Source organism: Orcinus orca, chromosome 8, assembly GCF_937001465.1.
Source record: "Orcinus orca chromosome 8, mOrcOrc1.1, whole genome shotgun sequence".
NCBI classification, from domain to species: Eukaryota; Metazoa; Chordata; class Mammalia; order Artiodactyla; family Delphinidae; genus Orcinus; species Orcinus orca.
Genome location: NC_064566.1, coordinates 49758743 through 49783793, shown reverse-complemented (window position 1 = coordinate 49783793; position 25051 = coordinate 49758743). Strand labels below are relative to the sequence as shown.

Sequence of the window (25051 nt, the reverse complement as noted above, 5' to 3'; positions counted from 1 at the left end):
GCAGCGTCTAAAGCTGGAAGCTTTAATAGCTGGAGCAAGTGTTGGCAAACTAAAACCAAATCCAGCCTGTTGCCTGTCTGTATATGACCTGTGGGCACCACCTGAACAGCCTAGGACTGGGAGCTGTGAAGACCAAGCCAGGGTATCCCTTTCTGCTCACTTCCCCACTCTGTTTCCAGTGCCTGCCTCCTCTGACTGATGACCATGCTTGCAGCTCCCTAGTTGGCACCTATATGTTGGGGACTCCACTACTGGCAACTGCTACACACTAAGCAGTGGAATTTTCAGTCCGGAAGTTAGCAACTCACTATTGAATTGCCTCACCTCCAGCCAGTTGCCCAAGTTGAAATAGCTGAGCCCTCCAAAAGGAGGGAAGGGCACAGCAGGATCTGGGTGTCACTGGAGCAGAGAGTGAAAATGATCCCAGGGGTCACCCACCTCCATCAGGCCCCTCCTTCTAAGAATGTTTCATATGATAGCAAGTGGGCACAAAGTATGTCCACCATCTGAGACAGGCCACCCAGGCAAATAGGGTGGAGCAAGGGAGGAGTTTTCTCTCGTTATATAAGTACCTATATACCATCCTAGAGTTTGCCTTTTGTCCCACAAAGCCTAAAATATTTATTATTTGGCCCTTTATAAAGAAGTTTGCCAACCACATCTTTAGAAAACAAAGATAAAGTTAGTAAATATACACATACCAGTTACCATAAAATTTTAACTTGCATCTATACATATTCTGTATCATGTCATCAAAGTTAAATTTTGGTCCAAGTCTCCTTACTAAGGACAATAGGCCTATAATATTAGGAAGTTTGTTTTAGTAATTCCAGGGACCAACAGTTTGCAAACTTGAGTCTTTAAATGTTTATTATAGAAAACTACCTTTGTTAAAACATTTGTACCAAGAACTGTACGTGTTCACTTAAAGTTGTAAATTACATTTAGCTTAGAAAGTTGAATTTGCCCACCAATCTTACAACATTTAACGTACTAACTAGACGTCATGATCTTACACCAATTAACCTGATTAGTAGCATAAAAATGGTCAAGATTCTCAATTATGTTTTCCTCCTTATACAGTTTATCAAAGTAAAAAAGAAACTGTAATTCTAGAATAAATACCTTTAAAACATAATAGAGAATCTTGGTTTTTACTTTTTTTAACCATCCAGGTTAGGAAGATATCTGGAAGTACCTTGGTTTTCTTTGATGAGATGTGTTGACTCTACACTGATAAATTCCTGTAAATATTTGTGGAGCCTGTTTATTCTTTCAGCCTGTACTACCCCTGGAAGAAAGAATTCCATGGGTGTCCTCTCATTATATAAAGTAGGACTTATTCCTTTCAGTTTCAGAGATTCCTGCCTACAGTATACCTGGTTTGGGGAAGAGGCCAGTGGTCATGAATTGAAATTTGAATCCTAAATCTCTAGCTTCAATGCATTGTCCCAATCCACAGCCTACAGCTGTAGAAACCACATTCTTACCCTTTTCTGCCCTGCTTACTCACTGTACCCTCCAGTCCCAGAGTCCAGGATTACTTGGCTTCTGCCTTAACTGGGGGTAGAGGAAACCTGTATGCTGATACAGACCTTTTGGAAAGCTTATGACAATATGAAGCAACAGCCAGAATTCCACTCCTGGTCATGTACCCTTAGGAAGCAACTCTGCAATGTTATCTGTGACAGCGCTGCACTGAAAAAACAACCTACGTGACCAACAATGGAGCAGGACTTAAAAGTCCACAGGTTAACTCTGTTTCCTGAGAAATCTCTTAAAGGTGGAATGTCAGCTGTGTCACAAAGTAGCAATGCTTATATATTAAACCTGACCTGCGATTAGAACACTGCATCTGGACCGGGAGAGTTTTAAACCTGATGTGTTCCTTGGAGAAGAAGGTCTTCTGGGCCTGGCTGGCTGCCACACTCATCTGTGTGGTCTCACTCTCTCATATCTCAGCCCTGGGACTATTGTGAGGACTCCTGCAGACGCTGCCCTGCTATTTCCTGTCTTGTATCTTTCTAGGTGGATCTGTTGCCAGGTGTGGCCAGCTGTGTCCCATGAGTTCAACTGTCTAGTCCAGGGTCGGCAAACTTTTTCTGTAAAGGTCCAGATTGTAAGTATTTTAGGTTTTGTGGCCCATATAGTCTCTGCCACGATTATCCAACTCTGCTGTTTTACTGCAAAAACAGCCATAGACAATGTGTAAACAAATGAATATGAGTGTTCCAGTAAAATATTTTTATTTTATAAAAACAGAAGGTAGGCCAACTTGGCCCACAGGATGTAGTTTGCCAACTCCTACTCTCCTTGAACATAAGACCACTCAGGTAGAGTGGATGTTACAGTAAACAATACACACATGGAAAAGGAAAATGGTTCTGTTGGGGTGATGGAGTTATGAGTAACTGGCTATAATCATTATTATGCTTACTTTTGTTATTATACTTTCCCACTAAAATATAAATTCTTGGAAAGTACAACCAATGATTTGAGACTCTAACTCTGTATTATTCAGACATTCCTTTCTCTTTGCCAGCACAAATCATGGAAGGCCCACCCATCCTCCCATCCTCTAAAGCCAAGTCTCCTATCCTAGGTGCCATGTTCCCCTTGTTCATACTCAGGACCTGTCCCAGGAACAAAGGTACATCTCACCAGTCCCTCCTCCCCAGACACTAGCAAAAACAAAAGCAAAGGGTACTCACTTGAATAACAAGTTAAGACCAAAGAGGGTAAACATGACAGCCATGTAGCCAATGATGCCAGTGGCATAGCTGATTTTATAGATCAGCAGGAACCACTTATAAACCAACCTGGAGAAAGGAGAAAAAATTAGTAAAGCTGACACAGAAAGACTGGCCTAAGAGCCTCTGGACCACCAGAATCCCTTACTCTCACATCAATGGGGACATCAGGCTCTTTGCTTAGGACTTTTATTGAGCAAGGCTGGTCACTCCCTCAATTGCAGAAACACCTCCACATACCAGGGAGCTAGTGCTTTGTATTTTCCTGGTCTCAGACCAAGGGAAGAAAAGAGAAGTTTAACCTCAAACAAAGAAAGTACACAGCTGACCTCAGATAAGTATGTCATCTCAAATTCAGGTTAGTTGGATGAGGAAGTGAAAATTAGTAACTACAGCTGTGCTCAGAAGGAAACAGGCATTCTTATCAGGAAAGAGGATTCAAGGGAAGATGAATAAAAGGTAGAATTAGCTACAGGCTTTTGTAACTGGGCATGGTTAATGTAAATACTGCTTCACTCCTACCCACAGGCTAATAACAAAATGAAATATATCTAATGAGTTTGCTTCTGAATTTATTTTTTTTCCTGAAGGAGAGGGGATAAGGAAGGAGGCACTCAACGAATACCCTTGAATTGGATGTGTGTGCGTGATGGGGGCGGGGTGCAGTAGAATGGGACTGTGCGATTCTCCTGAAGGAGGAGCCATGCTCCCTAGGATCCAATGAAAAGCAGTGTGGAATCTGGTTGATTGACTGCAACTAGGATCAGAGAGGAAAGATGGTTCCCAGAATGTACCAGAGCCTTTTAAATGTTATGGAGGTAGGTCCCTGATATCAGGAGCCACTGTTCTACCTGTGAGGAGAGCTAAGGAGTAATTTAGCAATCTGCCTGGCTCCTGAGAGCTGAGTAGGTTACTGCCAACCCTGCTGGGCCTCAGGGAGAATGCTCAAGGTCCCTGCCTGGGCCTCCCTGCTGTGGCTAAACAAGGGGCGATGGCTTCTCAGGCTGGCGGAGGGACCCGAACACCTTGCAGTGTCTGCCCTCAAAGACCACAGAGAGCTCCATTATCCAGGGTTTGTACTGATCAGATGGGACTGAGACACAGTGGAAAGGATGTGGCATTTTAGGTGGAACCTGGATTAAGTGAGGTTTAGTAGCTGGGTAACCCCAGATAAGTCATATCAACCTGAGACAAGTTTACTTATTTCTAAAACAGGAACCCCCTGCCACCTTTCTCACTGGATTGTACATAGTGTATATAATTTCCTGGTGTAAATAATACATACCCAATAAATGCTGCATGAATAAATGTGGGTGTTTATGAAAGTACTTTGAAATTGTAAAGCACTGTCGAATGCTAGTTGTTACTGTTATCAAAAACCTCCCATGTTATAGACACATTTTCAGTCATTTTAGCTAGATGTTGAAAATGTTACTCGATGACTCTTAACATGCTTTATTACACTTTTTCTTCATATTACCCTATATGAGGTAGCAATTATTATCAGAGGTAGCAATTATTATCACATTTTTAGGGATAAAGAATTCAAGGCTGAGAAACATGCAGTCATAGGGGTCATATAATTAACAACTGGCAGGGCTAGGGTTTCCAATCCATATCCATCTGGCTCCAGAGTCTGTAATATTCTATACTGGCTTTTAATGTAAACTACCACAGCCAGAGAGGGGCTTCTAGATCACTGACCTCACCTTGCAGATAAATTTTACTTTGTAGAATGAAACTCAGAAAGCCAAAGAAAGGCTTGTAGTAAAGTGGAACATAAGAGGCATGGGAAAAAGAGCAAGTTGCAACTTGGAAAACTTTGGATCAGATAGTCACAACTCTTGAGGCTAGCTGGTTCTTCTCTTAGGCTCTCCTGAACCTGTACACACGTGTCTCACAGTACTTACCAACTGCACTAAAACAGCTGCTTTCTTGTCCATTTCCTCCATTAAACCAAGTACTGCTTGAGGACAGGGACCATGTCTTTTCCAGCTCTGTATCCCCAGTGCTCAGCACAGGGCCTGACACATAGCAGGTGCTTGTTGAATGAATGAATGAATAAATGAGAAAATCTCTTTTTTTTTCTGTCAAGTATAGATATTAAATGACCTCACAAGCTGGTTGGGAGGATCAAATGAGAAATGCATTTGGAAATACAAAGAATTATACAGGGGACTTCCCTGGTGGCGCAGTGGTTAAGCATCTGCCTGCCAATGCAGGGGACATGCGTTTCAGCCCTGGTCCGGGAAGATCCCACATGCCGCTGAGCAACTAAGCCCGCCCGCCACAACTACTGAGTGTGCGCTCTAGAGCCCATGCACCACAACTACTGAAGCCTGCATGCCTAGAGCCCATGCTCCGCAACAAGAGAAGCCACCTCAATGAGAAGCCCGTGCACCGCAACAAAGAGTAGCCCCCACTCGCCGCAACTAGAGAAAGCCCGCGCGTGGCAGCTAAGACACAATGTAGCCAAAAATAAATAAATTAATAAATTAATTAATTAATTAAAAAAGAAAAAAGATGTATACAGGCAGGGGCTGCTTTGTGACCAAAGAAGGAAGTATTGTTTGCTGGAAAATTGTAAATTTGCTGAGATTCATTCATTCAACAAAAATTCAGACAATAGGCTACTATGTGCCAGACCCCGTGGTAGGGCCTGGATATACAGTGACAAACAAAATGGATGTGGTTCCTGATCTCATAGTTAGTTTAGTGGGGGAGACAGACACTCAAAATAATATTTAGTTATAAACTACAATAAGTTTTATGAAGGAAAACTACAGGGCACTAGGAGAGAATGTGACAGAAAATCTAATTTAGAGATCAGAGAAGAGGTTACAGAAGAAAATGACAGTTATAATGAAACCACAATGACCAGGATTTGCTTACTTATTTTGTTAGCTTTTAATATAAACAGACCTTGATGTAAACTGTAAGGTAAGCTATAGGGAAAGACTTGGAGGTTTTTATTCTGTGAATGGGGCAGGAGGTCTCCCAATCAGCTCGTTTTGGTGGGGCTTTGTGCCAAGTAATCTTGGCAGACAAAAACTGCAATTTTTTCAGTCTAACCCACTTGTCTCCCGTGCATCCCAACCCGTTAGTTCAGGAAGCCTAGCTCCTTCCCACTACCCACTCCTAAATTCTCACCTTGGGGTTGTCTGTACTAGTGGTTTTCGGGTGGCTCGGAAGGTGACAAAGGCTGTGACGGCAGAGAACAAGATCCAGATCACTAGGAACCTCCACCAGTGCAGCTTCACTGTGAAATAGAGGGGAACAACCCACATCTGAAAGAGGGTCACCATCTGAAACACAAACACAAGCACTTCAGCTCTAGCCAGCTCCCTCTGCAGCTCTATCTGCAAATCCAGAGCGCATCTTGTGTGTTCCATTTTAGCCTGATCCTCTCCTACATTTCCAATTTTGGATAAAGGCACATCCTAGTGACCCAAGTTAGAAATCTGGGACCGTGCTTGACACCAACCTTTTACCCCCCCACCCGACTGTTTATTGTACATATTCTTTCCTTTACATGTGAGCCCTTGCTACCCCTTACCTGGCTGACTATGACCTCTTTGTTAAGTCTCCTTGCATTCAGTGTCTCCCCCTCCAATCTATCCTTCCCAGGAGCACACAGTCTTGAAGTATGTCATCCCCCTGCTTAGAACCCTCTAAGGGTCCCCAGTCTACAGGATAAGATTCAACATCCTTAGACTCAACATCCTTAGACAGGCAGTCAAATCCCCCACAATGGAGCCCCAAACTACTATTTCAAGGACCACCTCCTACCATTCCCCATGCCTGTAGTCAGGTTGTTCCCCTCAGGGCAAAATATCCTTCCCATCTGTCTTTTGGCCTGAGGGTATCACATCCAAGACAAACAAAGGCTTCAGTCTCCCTTCTAGGCAGAATAAATCATGACTTCCTATTGCTCCAAACGCATTTTCTTTTCTACCATCATTACAGTGCTTACCTAGAGTATGAGACTGGATTCAAATTCGTTCTCTAGCTTACTGTAACCTCCTTGAGAGCAGTGACAAGGCCACACTCATCTGATTCCTCTGTGCTAGGAAACTGTCTGGCCCATGACAGATCCTCAGTGAATTTAGATAAATGAGGGGAAAGCAAGACTAGAACCCTAAGAGGGAAGCACATTTGTTTTAAAGAGCATCTATTTTACTTTCCCCCCTTCATATCTTTACCTCAGACTTGTTAGCTACAGAGTTCCAAATGTATAAAACAATTCTAAGTCAGAAGTTTGGACCAATCACGAGTCTTCTGCTCTCCAATGTCTCCTAACTCCCTCCCGCAACCACCCAATTTTTACTAGATGTCACTCTTCTCAGGTGAATAGCAAGTGTAAAAACAGATAATTAGCACTTAATAGAGGCTTTCTTCTTGGTAGCATTAAATGAAATGAAAATTTTTTTTTAAAAAAAGGGGGGGGTGGCTATAGAGAGGAAAATATTAGCTAGTTTCCTAAAGTTCCACAGAAGAGAAAACTTTTTTTTTTTTTTTGGTACGTGGGCCTCTCACTGTTGTGGCCTCTCCCGTCGCGGAGCACAGGCTCCGGACGCGCAGGCTCAGCGGCCATGGCTCATGGGGCCCAGCCGCTCCACGGCATGTGGGATCTTCCCGGACCGGGGCACGAACCCATGTCCCCTGCATCGGCAGGCGGACTCTCAACCACTGCGCCACCAGGGAAGCCCCCAGAAGAGAAAACTTTTGAGAAACTATTTACTCTTGGGGATTTCTAGACTAGTCTGCCCAGTCCAAATATAATGTGAGTCTCATATGTAAGTTTAAGTTTTCTAGGGGGGAAAGCAGGGAGGAGGCAGGGAGTCGTGGTGGGATGAATTGGGAGATTGACATACATACACTAATATGTATAAAATAGATAACTAGTAAGAACCTGCTGTATAAAAATAAATAAATAAAGTTAAAAAAGAAATAAATTGATGGAGAGGGTGTGGAGAAAAGGGAACCCTACTACACTGTTGGTGGGAATATAAACTGGTAAAGCCACTATAAAAAAATAAATAAGTTTTCTAGTAGCTATGTTAAAAAAAAGTAAAAAGAAACAGATGATCTTAATTTTAATAATATATTTTATTTAACCCAATATATCTAAAATATTACTGTTTCAAGATGTAGTCAATATAAAACTATCTATGAAATATTTTACTTTTTTTTTTGTACTATGGCTTTAAAATCCGATGTTTATTTTATATTTACAGTATATCTCAAAAGAGACCAGTCACATTTCCAGTGTTCAGCTGTCACATGGGACTGGTGGTTACAACACTGGATAGTGCAGCTTAAAGCATCTTTTTAGTGTTAAGCTGTCTGTAGCTACTACTCTCTCATAGACTGCTCTGTGGCAAGAAAAAGCGTTAGTTTTTTAGTGTTATTTTACATATTAAAAAAAAAGAGAGAGACAGTGGAAGAAAATGGTGAGCAGCCACTTTGCTTTAGAGCTTCCAGTGCTGTGTGCCCACTGGTCAGCGAACAATGTAGTCTCAGTACCAATTCCACTGTACAGCAACCTGCAGTTGACTCTGAATGAAGTGTTCTAAAATATTCTGGCCTTACAAAAAAAAGTGTGAAAAGCACCAGGATGTACTAACTACCCAAATAATGTTCCAGGTGACATTCTAGGAGATACTTGGAGACCAGGAAAAGACATCACAGATTATTTAAACTAGGGGATAAGGCAACCAGAATCGTGACACTAAAAGGGGGATAGATGAAGGTGGGTATGGAAAGAAGGGCTACAGGCAGGGTCTTTAGCCTTCACATTGTTTGCTTTAACAGGCTCATGGGGGTGTTTACAAAACAGTAGGCCCAGAAACTAGAGAAGAATTAAATCACATGGCCTGGTCACATGTGTCCGCTCTGAGAAAGAACAGGAATTCCTATCTCCTTTGAGGTTTTCCAAAAAGTTGGCTGTTACATAAAAACCACCAGCCTGCCCTAATAGCCTCTTTCCCACTCCCCATCAATCACCAATAGCATGTTCTGGGGGGGAAATCCAGTCAAGATAATTTTCCCTATGTGAGCTGCAGCTCTGCATATTTTGGGTGTGGTGAGAGGCAGAGGACCTGGATTCTATTCTGAGTTGAACAAAGACATAATTAGGAGTAAGTCTGGGCATCGGTGTAAAATGAATGGAAAATCTTGCCTCATTTTGTAACGTTCAGGCTTGAAACTTTAAGGGTGTAAAGCTACTCAACTTACACATCATGAAAGATAAGAGAGGAGGGGGGTGGGTAGGAAAGGGAAGAAAGGAAGGAGATTTAGGGACAGGATTAGGCTCTTTGAAACCAGATGGCCCAGTAGAAGCCCAGCAAACCTGGATTCTAGTTCTGTTCTGCCTCCAACTCAGTAGGTAACCCTAAGGAGGGCCTTCCTCCTTAAAGGAAGGGTTTGACTTGATTTTCAAACTCCTTCAAGCTCTAGCACGCTAAGGTTCTGTTAAGCAGCCCTGTATCTCAGACTTCCTGGGAGAGTGAAGGCAGCCTTCACTCATTCATCCAAGTACTTACTTTGCACTTCATGAGAAGAGGAATGCAGAAATAAATAAACATGACCTCTAGTTCGTCCCTGTCTTCAAGGAGCTAACAGTCTAGCAGCAGGAGAATAACATAGATCAAACCCATATTTTAATGATTCTATGAATCCTTACACCCTTTCTAAAGAAGAAGTACAAACAGACATCATTAAAGAGCAAATGAACAAAGCAGAATGCGATAATATAGTGAAAAGAACAGTAATTTTAGAATTAAAGAGTTCTAGATATGAATCCCAATACGGCTATTTACTGTGTTACCTTAGGCAAGTCACTTAACTCTGACAGCCTGTTTTCTGAACTGTAAATGAGGTAAACAGTACCTACTCTCATCAGGCTATATAGGTCATGGGAGTTAATGCATGGAAAACTTTTAGAACAGTACCCAACAAGGCAAGCATTCAATATAAGTAATATAATAAATATAATTTAAGGATTCAATATAATAGCTCTTATATTTCAATAGCAGCAATGTATATAAAACAACAAGCATAGTTGCATAGTAAGCATTAAGTAAATGAGAGCTCTTATTATGGCTTCACATGATCAAAAATGAATAAAGCCACATATATAAGGGAGCAAAGATTGCAATGAGATAACCAAAATAATCAACATATTAAAGGTGGTGGGGTTATAGCAATTTCTTTATAATGTTTAATTTGTCCTTTCCAGGAAAAATAAATGATCCAAAAACCCAAACCAAGGATTTGAAGCCATTTTCAGGTATCGAGACGCTCTGTGCCAGGGAGGCTTGAAAGTCAGATTCTCTTCAAGGCCTGGAAAGCAGCTGCTGGGGTGAGAGCTCAGTGCCTGACAAGCAGCAGGCAGAGGGGCTGTGTGAACACAATAGTCTACTATGGGGGAAAATGGTAAGTTACAATTTTGCCTGGTTAATTTACTTGTGTCTACTGTAGTATTTATTGGCATTCTACTTAATAAATAAATTGAAGCTTCCTCATTAAGGAAGGCATTTTTAATGGCTAGCTTGGCAATAAATGGCTGAAAGTTACTCAAGATTCTCAGAGCAACAGCAGGAACTCTGGTGCCACCTGGTGGCGACACATTTGGTTCAACAGTTTGCTCAACCAAGTGCCTGTACTTGATGCTGTGAAAGGCACAAAATAATGGGAAGCCGTGGCCCTAACTTCTCTTCCAGAATTTGGGGTGATGAGACATAAATGCATGAATTGGGCAGCCATGCAAAGCATCAAGCACTGCTATGGGAGTTCAGAGGAGAGATGTAGCAGTGTGGTCAGGAGCTGTCAAGGGGAGACTGACTGGAAATGGCAGAGCTCTGGTTCTGAAGGAGGCTTCATTATGGCGTGTGCGCGTGCATGTGCATGTGCGCGTGCGTGCGTGCGTGCGTGTGTGTGTGTGTGTGTGTGTGTGTGTGTGTGTGTGTGTGTAAGCCACTCATCCTTCTCTCCCTGAATCTGAAAATATGAAGCTGAAGTGAAGACTAGCCTGAAACTCACTCACTGATTCATTCAGCAAACATTTGCTGAGGAACAATCCCAGCTTCTCTGATCTGGAAGATAAGAATAACAACATCCCACTTCTCTCTCCACAAGGCTACACAGTTGAGATGATGATGTTAGATGCTAACAGTAAGAGCTAGCCCAATTTAAATGGACTGTCTTTGTTTTAGATTTCTTTCATCTCAGAAACCGTAATTCACGAAAAGTCAAAAAAGAGCTCTCAGATCACATCCTTCTCTGGGCACCAGCTCCCCTGTTAGTGTGCTGATGTTTGGCACTTCTGACTTCTGGCATTCTCATCACTTCTATATCTTCCTACGTTATGGGGGCAGGGCCACCCACCGTGCTTGGCTGAAGAGGAATACTGAGGGTGAAACGAAAACGACAAGCCCAGGTAGCTGAACAAAGTCAGAGACTCACAGCTTGAATCAGCGTGAAAAAAATGCTGATAAATGGACAGAAATCAATTGGAAGAAGGTGTCTAGGATATGCTCTACAGCTCTGGTCAATATTTTCATGAATGATTTGGATGAAAATACAAAGGATCTGCTTACCACACTGTGAATAGTACAAAGCTTGGGAAGGAGAGAGGAGCAAGGCAGTGAACATGGGAAACAGAAACAAGATCCAAAATGAATAAAGCTCATTCCTAGAGTTCTTCTAGCTCTAACATGCTGTGACCTGAGAAGCTGAAATGAAGAACCAAAACCTTACAATGAAACCTCACCAACTACCCAAGTATAGGTTGGGGAAGGAGTGGCTTAACAGCAGCTCATGTGAAACAGATCTAGGGGTTTCACCTGACTACAACTTGCCAGGGAATATACGCCAACAGGGCCATTACCAAAAAAGCCAAGGCAACACTACGCTGTTTAACTAAGAATAAACCCAGAATGAAGGAGGCAGCAGCTCTACCATTCTCTGCTCTGTCAAAGCAAACTTGGGCCCTGAGATCAGGTATTAGGACCACAATGTAGAAAGAACAGTGATGAATAAGCATGACCACAACAGAGCAGCCAGGATTACAAAGGGTTTGGAAACCAAATCACATAAGGAAGAGCTGAAGGCACTGGCATATTAGGCCTGGACAAAACTACAGGAAGGCATGGCTATTATCTGAAGATCATCCAGAGGCCCAGCAAGCAGATATAATAGCACAGTTTCTGTGACCTGGTAAGACCCCACATATTGCTGGAATATTCTACAGGGCAGAAACTTGGTTGGCAATTACCTCCTACCACACCCCTGGCAAATGGTCAACCTTACCACATGAAGCAGGCATTCCAATGATAACAAATGCACTAGATAGTTCTTTCCTGGTGCTGACCTGAAAAAAAATCTGCCTTTGCCTCCTCCTTCTGCCTCTGGGTCAAACTCTTGTCCTTCAGAGAAGCACAGAGTAAATTTACTCCCTATTTCTTATGCTTACTCTCCTAATTTTATGTCTTTTTTTTCCCAGGTCTTCTCCTCTCCAGGCAGAAGAGTCACTCAAGCAGTCATTTAATAAACATTTACTGGACACCAGGCTAAGGACTGGGGAATTCAAAGATAAAATACAAAACCGCCTCAAGAAGAAGTCTACTGAGGAGAAACAAATAACTATAATCCAAAATGATAAGTGCTATAATGGAGTAGGCCCTGGTAGCCAAGGAAGTAGAGTAGAGGTGCTTCACTCAATGTGGAGGAATCAAGCAAGGCTTCCTGAAGAAAGGAACCTACCATCTCCGTCCTGATGGTCCAATAGGTGCAGGTGGAGAAAGGTATCATGATGCAGGAACATGGTATACCTGAGAGAGTACAACTAGTACCCGAGGGAGGTGTGAGAAATGAGCCTAAAGAGGCAGGCAAGGCTCAGAGGAGGCTGATCACACTTAGGAGTTTTTATTATATTCTGAGGAGAAAAGTTTTCCTTTCTCTTAAGAAGTGGATTACAGCCCTTTACCATCTTAGCATTCTCTAGCCACATTCTAGTAACCCTCTTAACGTCTTGGTCTGAGAAAAATCTATAGAACTTTAAAGATTTCCAGGTAGGAGATTTTGCCACTCATCCATTCCAGGAGGAAACAGCAGTTTAGGGGATAGGAGTCTGAAAAGATACTATATTTGGTAACAGACAGACATGATGAAAGCTTCTCCTTGGAGATCTTTAAAAATAGGATACTTTTCCAGGCATAAACTTACTCCTTCCCCTAACATCCCTGAGGGAGCTAAGGAGCAAGTAAGATTAGATTCTCTGAATAGATGATGAAAACTGAGCTACAGAGAAGCCAAACAGCAAGTGTGGCCTGGGCTAGGCTGCCAATCCAGATCTTCTGTCTCCCAAGTTCTGCCTCCCAGCATCAGTCACTAAGCTGGGGTGGAAACCCTGAGGAAGCAAGACAATGTAGAGCCAAGGGAGGTAGTTGTGAAACTACCTGAAATCCAAGAAAAGGACTTGGGCAAAAATTATTAAAGGAAAAATCAGGGGAGTTAAAAACAGAAATGACCATGGCAGAACTGACAACAATTTCCTGAAGCTTTTGGAAACCTCAAAAAATGGTTGAGTACTCTGTGGAAAAGCGCACTTAACCAAGAACCAGATTTTACATCTGGCTCTCCAGACGTAAATTTAAAGGTCACGTGCTCCTGATAAATCACTTCAGGATTCTGCACTTTGGTTTACTAATCTGAAAAATGGAGACAAATCCCTATCCTATCTTATAAAGCTATTTGTTGTGAGGTTCCAAAGAGAGAACAGATGAGAAAAGTATTTTTTTTAAATCAACAAATTCAAAACTCTAAGCAGTTTAAGGTATTATTACTATTGTTGCTGAAAAGAACAGTACCTGAAATTTAAATACAGAAAACCGTAAGATCACTTGTTCCCAACAGCAGTTAATTTAGGCTAAGTTTCTCTTCTTTTAAAGTGAAGTTTCTTTTCTTTGAACTCCTAAATTACAGAGAGAAGTTTGATACTTTTCACAGTGAAACCAGTAGGTTGGCATACTTGCTCATAATCAATCTCATGGCTGGCAACATCCATGCTGCTCTAGGTCCTAGAGTCTAGGACAGTGTTTCTCACTGGGAGTGAATTTTCTCCCCAGGGGACATCTGGCAATGTCTGGGGACATTTTTGGTTGTCACAATTGGGGGAGGGGTGTTACCAGCCATCTATCTGGTGGGTAGAGGCCAGGGCTGCTGCTACTGCTAAACATCCTACAATGTACAGGATAGCCCCTCGAAAAAATAATCATTTGGCCAATATGTTAATAGTCTCCCTACTGAGAAACCTGGTCTAGGAGAATAGAGCTAGTGTTTTTCTACTTAGCGGTCATGGGTGCCCAATGGAAGGCTGGGCCACCAACCAGCACTAGTGAAGAACAGAAAATTTCGTTCAGTTTGAGAGAAACAGAGCCTTATCAATTAATTCCATCATTTCTTGGCATGCCATAAGAAGCATTTTTTGAAAAGCTCTGACAGCTAATCTCAAACAGCTCATATTTCTCTCCTTTACACAACATTCTTGTGGGAGTTGTTTTGTTTTGGTTCTTTTTTATTCCCATTCCTCACTCCACAGACATTCTAATGTGTTTAATATGTATATTTTTGATTAATTAATTGGCATTGTGTTGTGTATCTTTCAGTTTGTTACTTTTTCCACTCCGTACTATGCTTTTAAGGGCCACAAGTTGTTATGGGTACACAGTGTCATGATATGCATCCACCACATTTTGCCTATTAACTCAGAGACAGGTATCTAGATTGCCCACAACTCTTCAATTAACTGCCAGACTTAACATTTAAATGAACACCCTCTCATATATCCTGTTAGGATATGTCACAAGACATGTATATATTCCATCTGATTGAACAGTGCCATGCTGCTCTCCACAATGCCTGCAACAGGCTTCACAGCCACGAAGAATGCATGGGAGTTCCTACAGCCTCTGATCCATGCCAATACTTGTAAATATCTGGCTTTCTAGTTTCTAGCCAATCGAATAAATTGATAATTCATTGCTGTTTTAATGTTCATTTCTCTAACTACTAATGACTTTGAGCATCTCTTCTTGATGGACTTTTGGATTTCCTCTCCTGTAAACTGCCCGTTCATATTCTTTGCCTATTTTTCTACTGGAGCTGCTGTCTTTCCTTTGTTGATTTGTAGGAGTTACTTCATATAGTCTAGATACTAATCTACTGTCAGTTTTAATCATTATTAATCTCTCATTCTGTTATCAGCTAACTTTGCCTGTAGTATCCTTTATCCAACAAAAATCCTTAATCTTAATATAATCAAATTTATCAAATCTTTATCTTATTAGCCTATACATTTTTCATTAACTTTATAATTTTGCCTTTCATAATTAGATCTTTAATCTATCTTTAGTTCCTTTTTGTATGCAGTGTTATATAGGAATTTAGTTTTAATTTTTCTCTATATGGCGAGCCAGTTTTCTCAACACAATCTACTTAACAATGATTATTTTCTTCACTGATTGATGATTACATCTTTAGTGTATATTAAGTTCCCATTATACAAGGATTTATCTCTGAGATCTTCACTCTCTTCCATTGGTCTATTTGTCTATTCCTTATAGTATGTCTTAATATCTGGTAAGGTCCCTGTCTTGGGAACTGCTTTCTTTCTTGCCTTTATTTTTGAACTTCTAGTAGAGAAAAAAATTAATCAGAATCTCTGGTTAATGAATATTCTCATCGTTAGTCTATGCATAGACCACTTTTGTTTTAATTTTTAAAAACTATTTTTGGGAGTTCCCTGGTGGTCCAGTGGTTAGGACTCAGCGCTTTCACTGCTGTGGCCTGGGTTCAATTCCCTGGTTGGGAAACTAAGATCCCACAAGCTGTGCAACATGGCAAAAAAAAATTTAATTGTGGTTAAAAAAAAACCCACATAAAATTTACCATCTTAACCATTTTCAAAAGTGTAGAGTTAAGTAGTGGTAAGTACATTCACACTGCTGCGCAACAGATCTCCAGAACTTTTTCATCTTGCCAAACCTGAAACTCTGTACCCATTAAACAACAACTTCCCAATCCCACCCACCCCCAGCCCATGGCAACCACCATTCTACGTTCTCTCTGTATGAATCTGACTACTCTAGGTACCTCATATAAGTGGAAGTATTTGTCTTTTTATGACCAGCTTATTTCACTTAGCATAATGTCCCAAAGGTTCATTTATGTGAAGCAGTGACAGGATTTATTTCCTTTTCAAGTTAATTATTATTTAATTATATAACAAATACTGAACCCACCATCCAACATAAGAACTGAAACACCTAAACGTACTTATATTTAGCTACGTCCTCTTCTTCTCTATCCTATCCTCCAGTTCTCCATCCAACATCAGCCTTATCCTGAATCTTGATTTTATCATTCCCTTGCTTTTTAAAATATGATCTTATCACTCACATATATATTTCTAAAACATTGTTTAGTTTTCATTGTTTTTAGCTTTCTATAAAAGGTATAAAGTTATAAGTACTCTTCTGGGACTTTTTTCACTCAATATTATATTGCTAAGATTCATCCTTACCATGATTTGTAACTATAGTTAATTATTTTTGTGTTATTCTATATATTTATATATGCATTATTTTATAAGTTATATCCATTGTGAAAATATATCACAACTAACCTATCCACTCACCTATATATGGGTATTGGGGTCATTTTCAAGTTTTTGCTATTACAAATAGTGCTGATAGGAAAATTCTGGTACATCCTCCCTCCTGGGATGCATGTGCAAACATTTCTCTTGGCATATATCTAGGAATTAAACTCCTGGGTCATAGGGAATGTGAATATCCAACTTTATAAACTCTTTTTCAAAGTGATTTCTCGATGAAACAATATTAACTGACTACTAACAATATTAACAATATTAACTGACTACTGACTAGCACGGGGCTAAAAAGGATCAAAGAATATTTGCTAATTGAACAAACAAACAAACAGACATCAGGGAAGAGTGAAGGAGAGCACAGGAGTCAGAGGGACTGGACGTGAATCCTGACTCTGCTAATCATTGGTTGAGTGGGGCTCAGTAATCTCTTTGAGCTTTAGTTTCTTGATCCATACAATGACAAAGATTAAATTACCCACCACAGAGCAAAATACTTGGCACATTATGAAGTACTCAATAAACGGTAGCTGGTATTATTAATTATGTTTATGCAATAGTGAAGTTCATACTTTAGTGATGGCCCAACTATATTTCTGCTCTGCTTCTCCTCCCTGAAGCCCATCTTCAGCCTAGAGCAGATTTGAATTTCAAGGTGAGGGGGTCCCTTAAGAACTAAAAACTTGCAGTTACAGCAAGTACCTAAAATTTGTTTAGGCAGGGAGAAGAACTGCCTAAACTGCACCAGGATGGAAAACAAGGAATACCAAATGGGCCATCCAAACAGAACAGCAAATAACAGAATCCTCAGCCCTCAGGGTGGTTCATAAATCTAGTCTACAAAAATTTCTGTACCAATTCTACAAATAAAATCAGATAGCAATCTGAGGAAAGATACCTGCAACACGTATGACAAAAGGTTTATTCATAATATACAAAGAGCTGTTATAAATCAATAAGAAACATTCCAAAAGAATCCTAAGCAAGGAAAGAAAATATGACCAAATACACCAAGTGGTTCAACTGTGAATAACATTTATATGTCACAATAATGTAAATAGGGAATATTTATTTAACTAAAAACTGGGAGGAAAAGTGTGTATGTGATGGGTATAATGTAGCAGTATAAGATAATTACCACCTTCCATGGTAGAAAGACAAAAGGAAAATTATATATATGTGTGTGTGTGTGTGTGTATATATATATATGTGTATGTGTGTGTGTGTGAGTGTATGTGTAATCATGTTACTTAAAAATATAGAGGTCAGGATCAGAAAACAACTAAAAAAAGTTTAAAGTGGTTGCCACTGAAATAATAATCAGGGATGGATAGAGATAGGCAGAGGGTTGATGTGTTTTGCTTTTTAAACCTTACAGAACTTCTTGACTTTTTTGTTTTGTTTTGTTTGTTTGTTTTGGCCACGCTGCAGCTTGTGGGACCTTAGTTCCCCAACCAGAGATCAAACCCGTGCCCCCTGCAGTGGAAGTGTGGGTCCTAACTACTGGACTGCCAGGGAAGTGCCAGAACTACTTGACTTTTATTTTTTTATTATATTTTTTATAATTTATTTATTTAATTTATTTATTATTTTTGGTTTGGCTGCATTGAGTCTTTGCCACTGAGCGCGGGCTTTCTCTAGTTGTAGCGAGGGGGGCTACTCTTTGTTGCGGTGCCCGGGCCTCTCACTGCGATGGCTTCTCCCGATGCGGAGCACGGGCTCCAGGCACACAGGCCTCAGCAGTTGCGGCTCATGGGCTCTAGAGCGTAGGCTCAGCAGTTATGAAGCACAGGCCCAGCTGCTCTGCTGCATGTGGGATCCTCCTGGACCAGGGCTGGAACCCGTGTCCCCTGCATTGGTAGGCAGACTCCCAACTACTGCGCCACCAGGGAAGCCCTACTTGACTTTTAAATTAGGTATTTTCACCCTATTAGATTGACAAAGATTAAAAATACTGAGGATTCTCTATACTCTCTTTAACACTGGGTAATAGCACTGTTTAACACCTCTTGGTGGGATTATAAACTGCTATAACTTTTTTGAAGGGCAGTTTGACAAGATCCATTAATGATTAAATGGCAATTCCACTTGACCAGGCAATTCCATTTCTAGGAATTCATTCTCCAGAAACGCTGGCCCAGCTGTGCAAATTATATATGTAAAAAGTTTACTGAACCATTGTTGCAACTGAGATAAACTGTTAATTAACACGTCTATTAATAGACATAAGTTAAATTTAAAAAAACCAATTTAAAAGAATACTATGCTTTAGTAGTTTAAAAGGATGGCACACATACTAATACGGATAGACATACAAACTAATATGGCTTGTATATCTGAGAGCCAGTACAGGCATACCTTGTTTTATTATATTTTGCTTTACTGCGCTTTGCAGATACTGCAGTTTTTTACAAACTGAAGGCTTGTGGCAACCCTGAGTTGAACACGTCTATCAGCGCCATTTTTCCAACAGTTCATGTCTCTGTGTCACATCTTGGTAATTCTCACAATATTTCAAACTTTTTCATTATTTTTATATTTGTTATGGTGATCGGTGATCAGTGATCTTTGATGTCACTATTGTAATTGTTTTGGGGCACCACAAACTAGGCCATATAAGACAACAAACTTAACAAACGCTGTGTATGTTCTGACTGCTCCACTGACCAGCTATTCCCCATCTCTCTCCCTTTCCCTGGGCTTCCCTATTCCCTGTGACACACAATATTGAAATTAGACCAATTAATAACCCTACAATGACCTCTAAGTGTTCAAGTGAAAGGAAGAGTCACACATCTCTCATTTTAAATCAAAAGCTAGAAATGATTAAGCTCAGTGAGTAGGCATGCTGAAAGCTGAGACAGGCTGAAAGTTAGGCCTCTTGTGTCAGTTAACCCATGTTGTGAATGCAAAGGAAAAGTTCTTGAAGGAAATTAAAAGTGCTACTCCAGTGAACACATGAATGATAAGAAAGCAAAACAGCCTGACTGCTGATATGAAGAAAGTTGCAGTGGTTAGATAAAAGATCAAACCAGCCACAACTTTCCCTTAAGCCAAAACCTAATCCAGAGCAATTCTCTGAAGGCTGAGAGAGGTGAGGAAGCTGCAGAAGAAAAGTTTAAAGCTAGCAGAAGTTGGTTCATAAGGTTTAAGGAAAGAAACCATCTTCACAACATAAAATTGCAAGGTGAAGCAACAAATGCGGATGAAGAAGCTGCAGCAAGTTACCCAGAAGATCTAGCTAAGATGATGAATCAAAGTAGCCACACTAAACAACAGATTTTCAAGCAGATGACATCTATGACTTTCACAGACAGGAGAAGTCAGTGCCTGGCTTCAAAGCTTCAAAGGACAAAATGACTCTCTCTTTAGGGGATAATGCACCTGGTGACTTTAAGTTGAAGCCAATGCTCATTTACCATTCCCAAAATCCTAGGGCCCTTAAAAATTATGTTAAATCTACTCTGCCTGTGCTCTATAAGTGGAACAACAAAGCCTGGATGACAGCCCATCAGTTTACAACATGGTTTACTGAATATTTTAAGCCCACTATTGAGTCCTACTGCTCAGAAAAAAAAAAGAGTCCTTTCAAAATATTACTGCTCACTGACAATGCACCTGATCAACCAAGAGCTCTGATGGAAATGTACAATGAGATTAATGTTGTTTTCATGCCAGCTAACACAACATCCATTCTGCAGCCCATGCATCAAGGAGTAACTTCAACTTTCAAGTCCTGTTATTTAAGAAATACATTTTGTAAAACTACAGCTGCCATAGATATTGATTCCTTGTTTGGATCTGGGCAAAGAAAACTGAAAACGTTCTGGAAAGGATTCACCATACTAGATGCTATTAAGAACATTTACAATTCACTGGAAAGAAGTCAGAATAGCAACATGAACAGGAATTTGGAAGAAATGTAGTCCAACCCTTGTGGATGAATTTGAGGGGTTAAAGACTTTAGTGGAGGAAGTAACTGCAGAAGTGGTAGAAATAGCAAGAGAACTAGAATTAGAAGTAGAGTCTGAATATGTGACTGAATTGCTGCAATCTCATGATAAACCTTTAACAGCTTAAGAGCTGCTTCTTACACATGAGCAAAGAAAGTAGTTTCCTGAGATGGAATCCACTCCTGGTAAAGATGCTGTGAAGACTGTTGAAATGACAACAAAGGATTTAGAATAATACATAAACTTAAGTTGCTAAGGCAGGGTTTGAGAGGATTGACTCCAATTTTGAAAGAAGTTCTACTGTAGGCAAAATGCTATCAAACAGCACTGGGTGCTGCAGAGAAATCATTTGTAAAAGGACAATTGATACAGCAAACTTCATTGTTGTCTTATTTTAAGAAATTGCCACAGCTATTCCAAAATTCAGCAACCACCAGCCTGATCAGTCAGCAGCCAACAGCATCTAGGCAAGACCCTCCACCAACAAAAAGACTGACTCAATGAAGGCTCAGATGATAGCATTTTTCAGCAATAAAGTATTTTAAAATTAAGGTATGTACATTGTTTTTTTAGACATAACACTATTGCATACTTAACAGACTACATACAGTGTAAATATAACTTTTATATGCCCTGAGAAACCAAAAATTTTGTGTGACTTACTTTATTGCATATTCACTTTATTGCAATGGTCTGGAACCAAACCCATGATATCTCTGAGGTATGCCTATATTAGGTGGAAAATGTTGCAGAGCCCAATGGATGTCATAAATATCTAAAAATTTATAAATATTAACATATGCATAGAAAAAAATCTGCAAGTGTAACAAATGTTTAACAGTGATTCTCTCTGGGCACTTCTGAATTTTTTATAACATGTATAACATTTGTAATGAGAACAAAAACAAAACAAAAACAGAACGATGGGTCTCCCTGGTGGCGCAGTGGTTGAGAGTCCGCCTGCCGATGCAGGGGACACGGGTTTGTGCCCCGGTCCGGAAGGATCCCGCATGCCGCGGAGCGGCTGGGCCCGTGAGCTATGGCCGCTGAACTTGCGCATCCGGTGCCTGTGCTCCGCAACAGGAGAGGCCACAACAGTGAAAGGTCCACGTACCGCCAAAAAAAAACCAGAACGAAACCTCATCCTGTCTCTCGACAGGTCAGCTTTGTCCTCTTAAGAATGAGACAGGCCTTCGCCTCTCTTGGTAATTCGATGATACAGATTTTAGAGCTTAGAGGGAGTACTTAGAAGAAGTCCAGCCAACCATTCCGTAAAACTCACAAAAATCTGCTCCACAACATCCCTGACGGGGTTGTCTAGCCCCTAATAAAACATAGTTGTAATGGGAAGAGCATTCCCTTCTAAGACAGTTCATTCCACTGTGGAACAGCCCTCACTGTTGAAAATTTCTTTATAATACTTAGCCAAAATCTGCATTCTTAAAACTCTCATTCCTTAGCTTTAATTTGGGCCTTTGGAGTTAAACAAAATAACAGTAATGAAAAACTATTTTAAAGTTTGAAGAGACATTAGCAATCATCTAGTCTTCAACCCTCACTTTAAAGATGAAACATGAGAATGAGGCGAGGCTAAGAGGGAATAAGTAATTTGCCCAAGGTCCATTGCTAATTAGCAGTGATGCTAGAAATAGATCTTAGATCAAGTGACTCCCACTTCAAGGCTTTTTATACTACACCAAAATTCCATTCCTCAAAAAACAGAAAAGAAGGTAACACTTCCTAACTTATCTATGAGGCCCCATTTTCCTGATACCAAAGCAAGACAAAAATATGACAAGAAAAGTACAAACCAATCTCTGTTATGAATGCAGAGGCAAAAATCCTCAACAAAATACTAGCAAACCAAATCTAGCAGCATATTAAAAGGATTACACACCATGACCACGTAAGATTTATCCCAGGGATGCACCACATGATCACCTCAATTGATGTAGAAAAAGCATTTGAGGAATTCAACACCCATTCAATGATAAACACACAAACTAGGAATAGAAGGGAATTTCCTCAACATGATAAAGGGCATTTATGAAATATCCACAGCTAACATACTTAAAGATTAAAGACTGAAAGCTTCTCCCCTAAGATCAGGAAAAAGACAAGGATGCCCATCTCACTACTATTATTTAACATTGTACTGGAAGTTTTAGCCAGAGCAATTATGCAAGAAAAGGAAATAAAAGGCATCTAATCGGAAAAAAAGAAGCAAAACAGAGGACATGATTTATATAAAGAAAACCCTAAAGAATCTACACTAAAAAAACTATTGGTTAATAAACAAATTCAGCAAAGTTGCAAAACACAAAATCTACACACAAAAATCAGTTTTATTTCTATATATTAACAATGAACAATCCAAAAAGGAAATTAAGAAAATAATTCCATTCACAATAACATCAAAAAGAACAAAATACTGAGGAATAAATTTGACCAAGGAGATATGGGACTTGTACATTGGAAATTACAAAACATTAATGAAAGAAATTAAAGAAGACTGAAATAAATGAAAAGACAATTAATGCTCATGAAAGTTCATGGAATGGGAAGATTGATATTGCTAACATGGTAATACTCCCTCAAATGATCTACAGATTCAGAGCAATCCTTATCAAAATCACAACTGCCTTTTTTTGCAGAAATGGAAAAACTGATCTTAAAATTAGCATGGAATTGCAAGGGATCTAGAATAGTCAAAGCAATCTTGAAAAGGAACCAGTATGGAGGACTCATGATTCCTAATTTCAGAACTTACTACATTGCTATGGTAATCAAAAGTGTGATAGTGGCATTAGTATAGATCTATAGTTCAATGGAATATAACTGAAAGTACAAAAATAAGTGCATACATCTATGGTCAATTGATTTTTGACAATAGTGCTAATAAGACCATTAAATGGAGGAAGAAGTCTCTTCAATAAATGGTGCTAGGACAACTGGATATCCACACGCAAAAAAATAAAGTTAGATCCTTATCTCACACCACTTACAAAAAATTAACTCAAAATGGATCAAAGACCTAAATCCTAAGAGCTAAAAGTATAAAACTCTTCAAAGAAAACACAGGGGAAAATCTTAATAATCTTGGATTTGTCAATGGATTCTTAGACATGACATTAAAAGCATAAGCAACAAAAGAAAAAAATAGGTTTAACAGTACAAACTTGCAACTAGTAGTAAATAAGCCATAGTAGTAAATAAGCCATAGAGATCTAATGCACAGAATAATGAATATGGACAATGATGTTGAACTTTAATGATCAAACTTGCTAACAGACTAGAACTTAGTTATTCCAACCACACTAAAAAGAAAGAATAATTATGTAATGTGATAGAGGTGCTAAATATCACTACAATGGCAATCATGCTATAATATATAAATGTAGCAAATTAACGTTACACACCTTAAATTTATACAATGTTATATGTTAAATATATTCAAAAAAAATTGGATTCACCAAACTTAAAAATGTTTATGCATAAAAGGATACTACTATCAAGAAAGTGAAAAGGCAACACACAGAACGGGAGAAAATATTCGTAAATCATTATCTAACAATGGTGTAGTATCCAGACTATATAAAGAACTTCTACAATTCAACAACAAAAAGTCAAAAATCTGGGAGTTCCCTGACGATCCAGTGGTTAGGATTTGGCACTTTCACTGTCGTGGCCCAGGTTCAACCCCTAGTCAGGGAACTAAGATCCCAAAAGCTGCACAGAACATCCAAAAAGAAAAAAAAAAAGACATCCAATTAAAAAATGGGTAAAGAACGTGAATAGACATTTCTCCAAAAAAGATATACAAATAGCCAATAAAAACATCAAAAGAGGACTTCCTGACGGTCCAGTGGTAAGACTCCGTGCTTCCATTACAGGGGGTATGGGTTCAATCCCTGGTCAGGGAGCTAAGATCCCACATGCTGCAGTGTGGCCAAAAACAACAACAACAAACCACCACCAACAAAAAAAACCCCAAAACATCAAAAGATGCTCAACACCATTAGGGAAATACAAATTAAACCACAATGAAATCCCACTTTATGCCCACTAGGGTGGCTATAATACAAAAAAAGAAAAAAGGAAGCAAGGAAGCAAGGAAGGAAAAGAAAAAGAAAAATAACAAGTGTTGGCGAGAATGTGGAGAAATTGGAACCCAATATATTGTGAGTTAGAATGTAAAATCCTGCAGCTGCTATAGAAAACCATTTGGCAGTTCCTCAAAAAGTTAAACATAGAGTTACATATGACTCAGCAAATCCACTCCAGGATATACCCAAGAACTGAAAATAGGTGTTCAAATAAAAACTTACAATGAATGTTCCTAGCAACACTATTCAAAATAGCCCAAGGCTTCCCTGGTGGCACAGTGTTTAAGAATCCACCTGCCAATGCAGGGGACATGGGTACTATTCCTGGTCCGGGAAGATCCCACATGCGGCGGAGCAACTAAGCCCGTGCGCCACAACTACTGAGCCTGTGCTCTAGGGCCCGCGAGCCACAACTACTGAGCCCATGTGTCACAACTACTGAAGCCCACGTGCCCTGGAGCCCGTGCTCTGCAACGAGAGAAGCCACTGCAATGAGAAGGCTGTACACCGCAACGAAGAGTAGCCCCTGCTCACCGCAACCAGAGAAAGCCGCATGCAGCAACGAAGACC

The 25051-nt window shown here is 40.1% G+C and overlaps 1 protein-coding gene across 5 annotated transcripts in view; it reads right to left on the bottom strand.

The window, feature by feature from the left end:
* The window catches only part of RNF121 (ring finger protein 121), an 81141-nt gene that overhangs the window by 15965 nt on the left and 40125 nt on the right, over positions 1–25051 (bottom strand). For all 5 annotated transcript variants that reach the window (XM_004279739.4, XM_049713887.1, XM_033405592.2 and 2 more), the window contains 2 exons: positions 5901–6055; positions 2712–2819 (listed from right to left, as the gene is read on the bottom strand). In XM_004279739.4, the coding sequence (XP_004279787.1) occupies positions 2712–2819; positions 5901–6055 (263 nt within the window). The remainder of the gene's footprint in view (positions 1–2711; positions 2820–5900; positions 6056–25051) is intronic.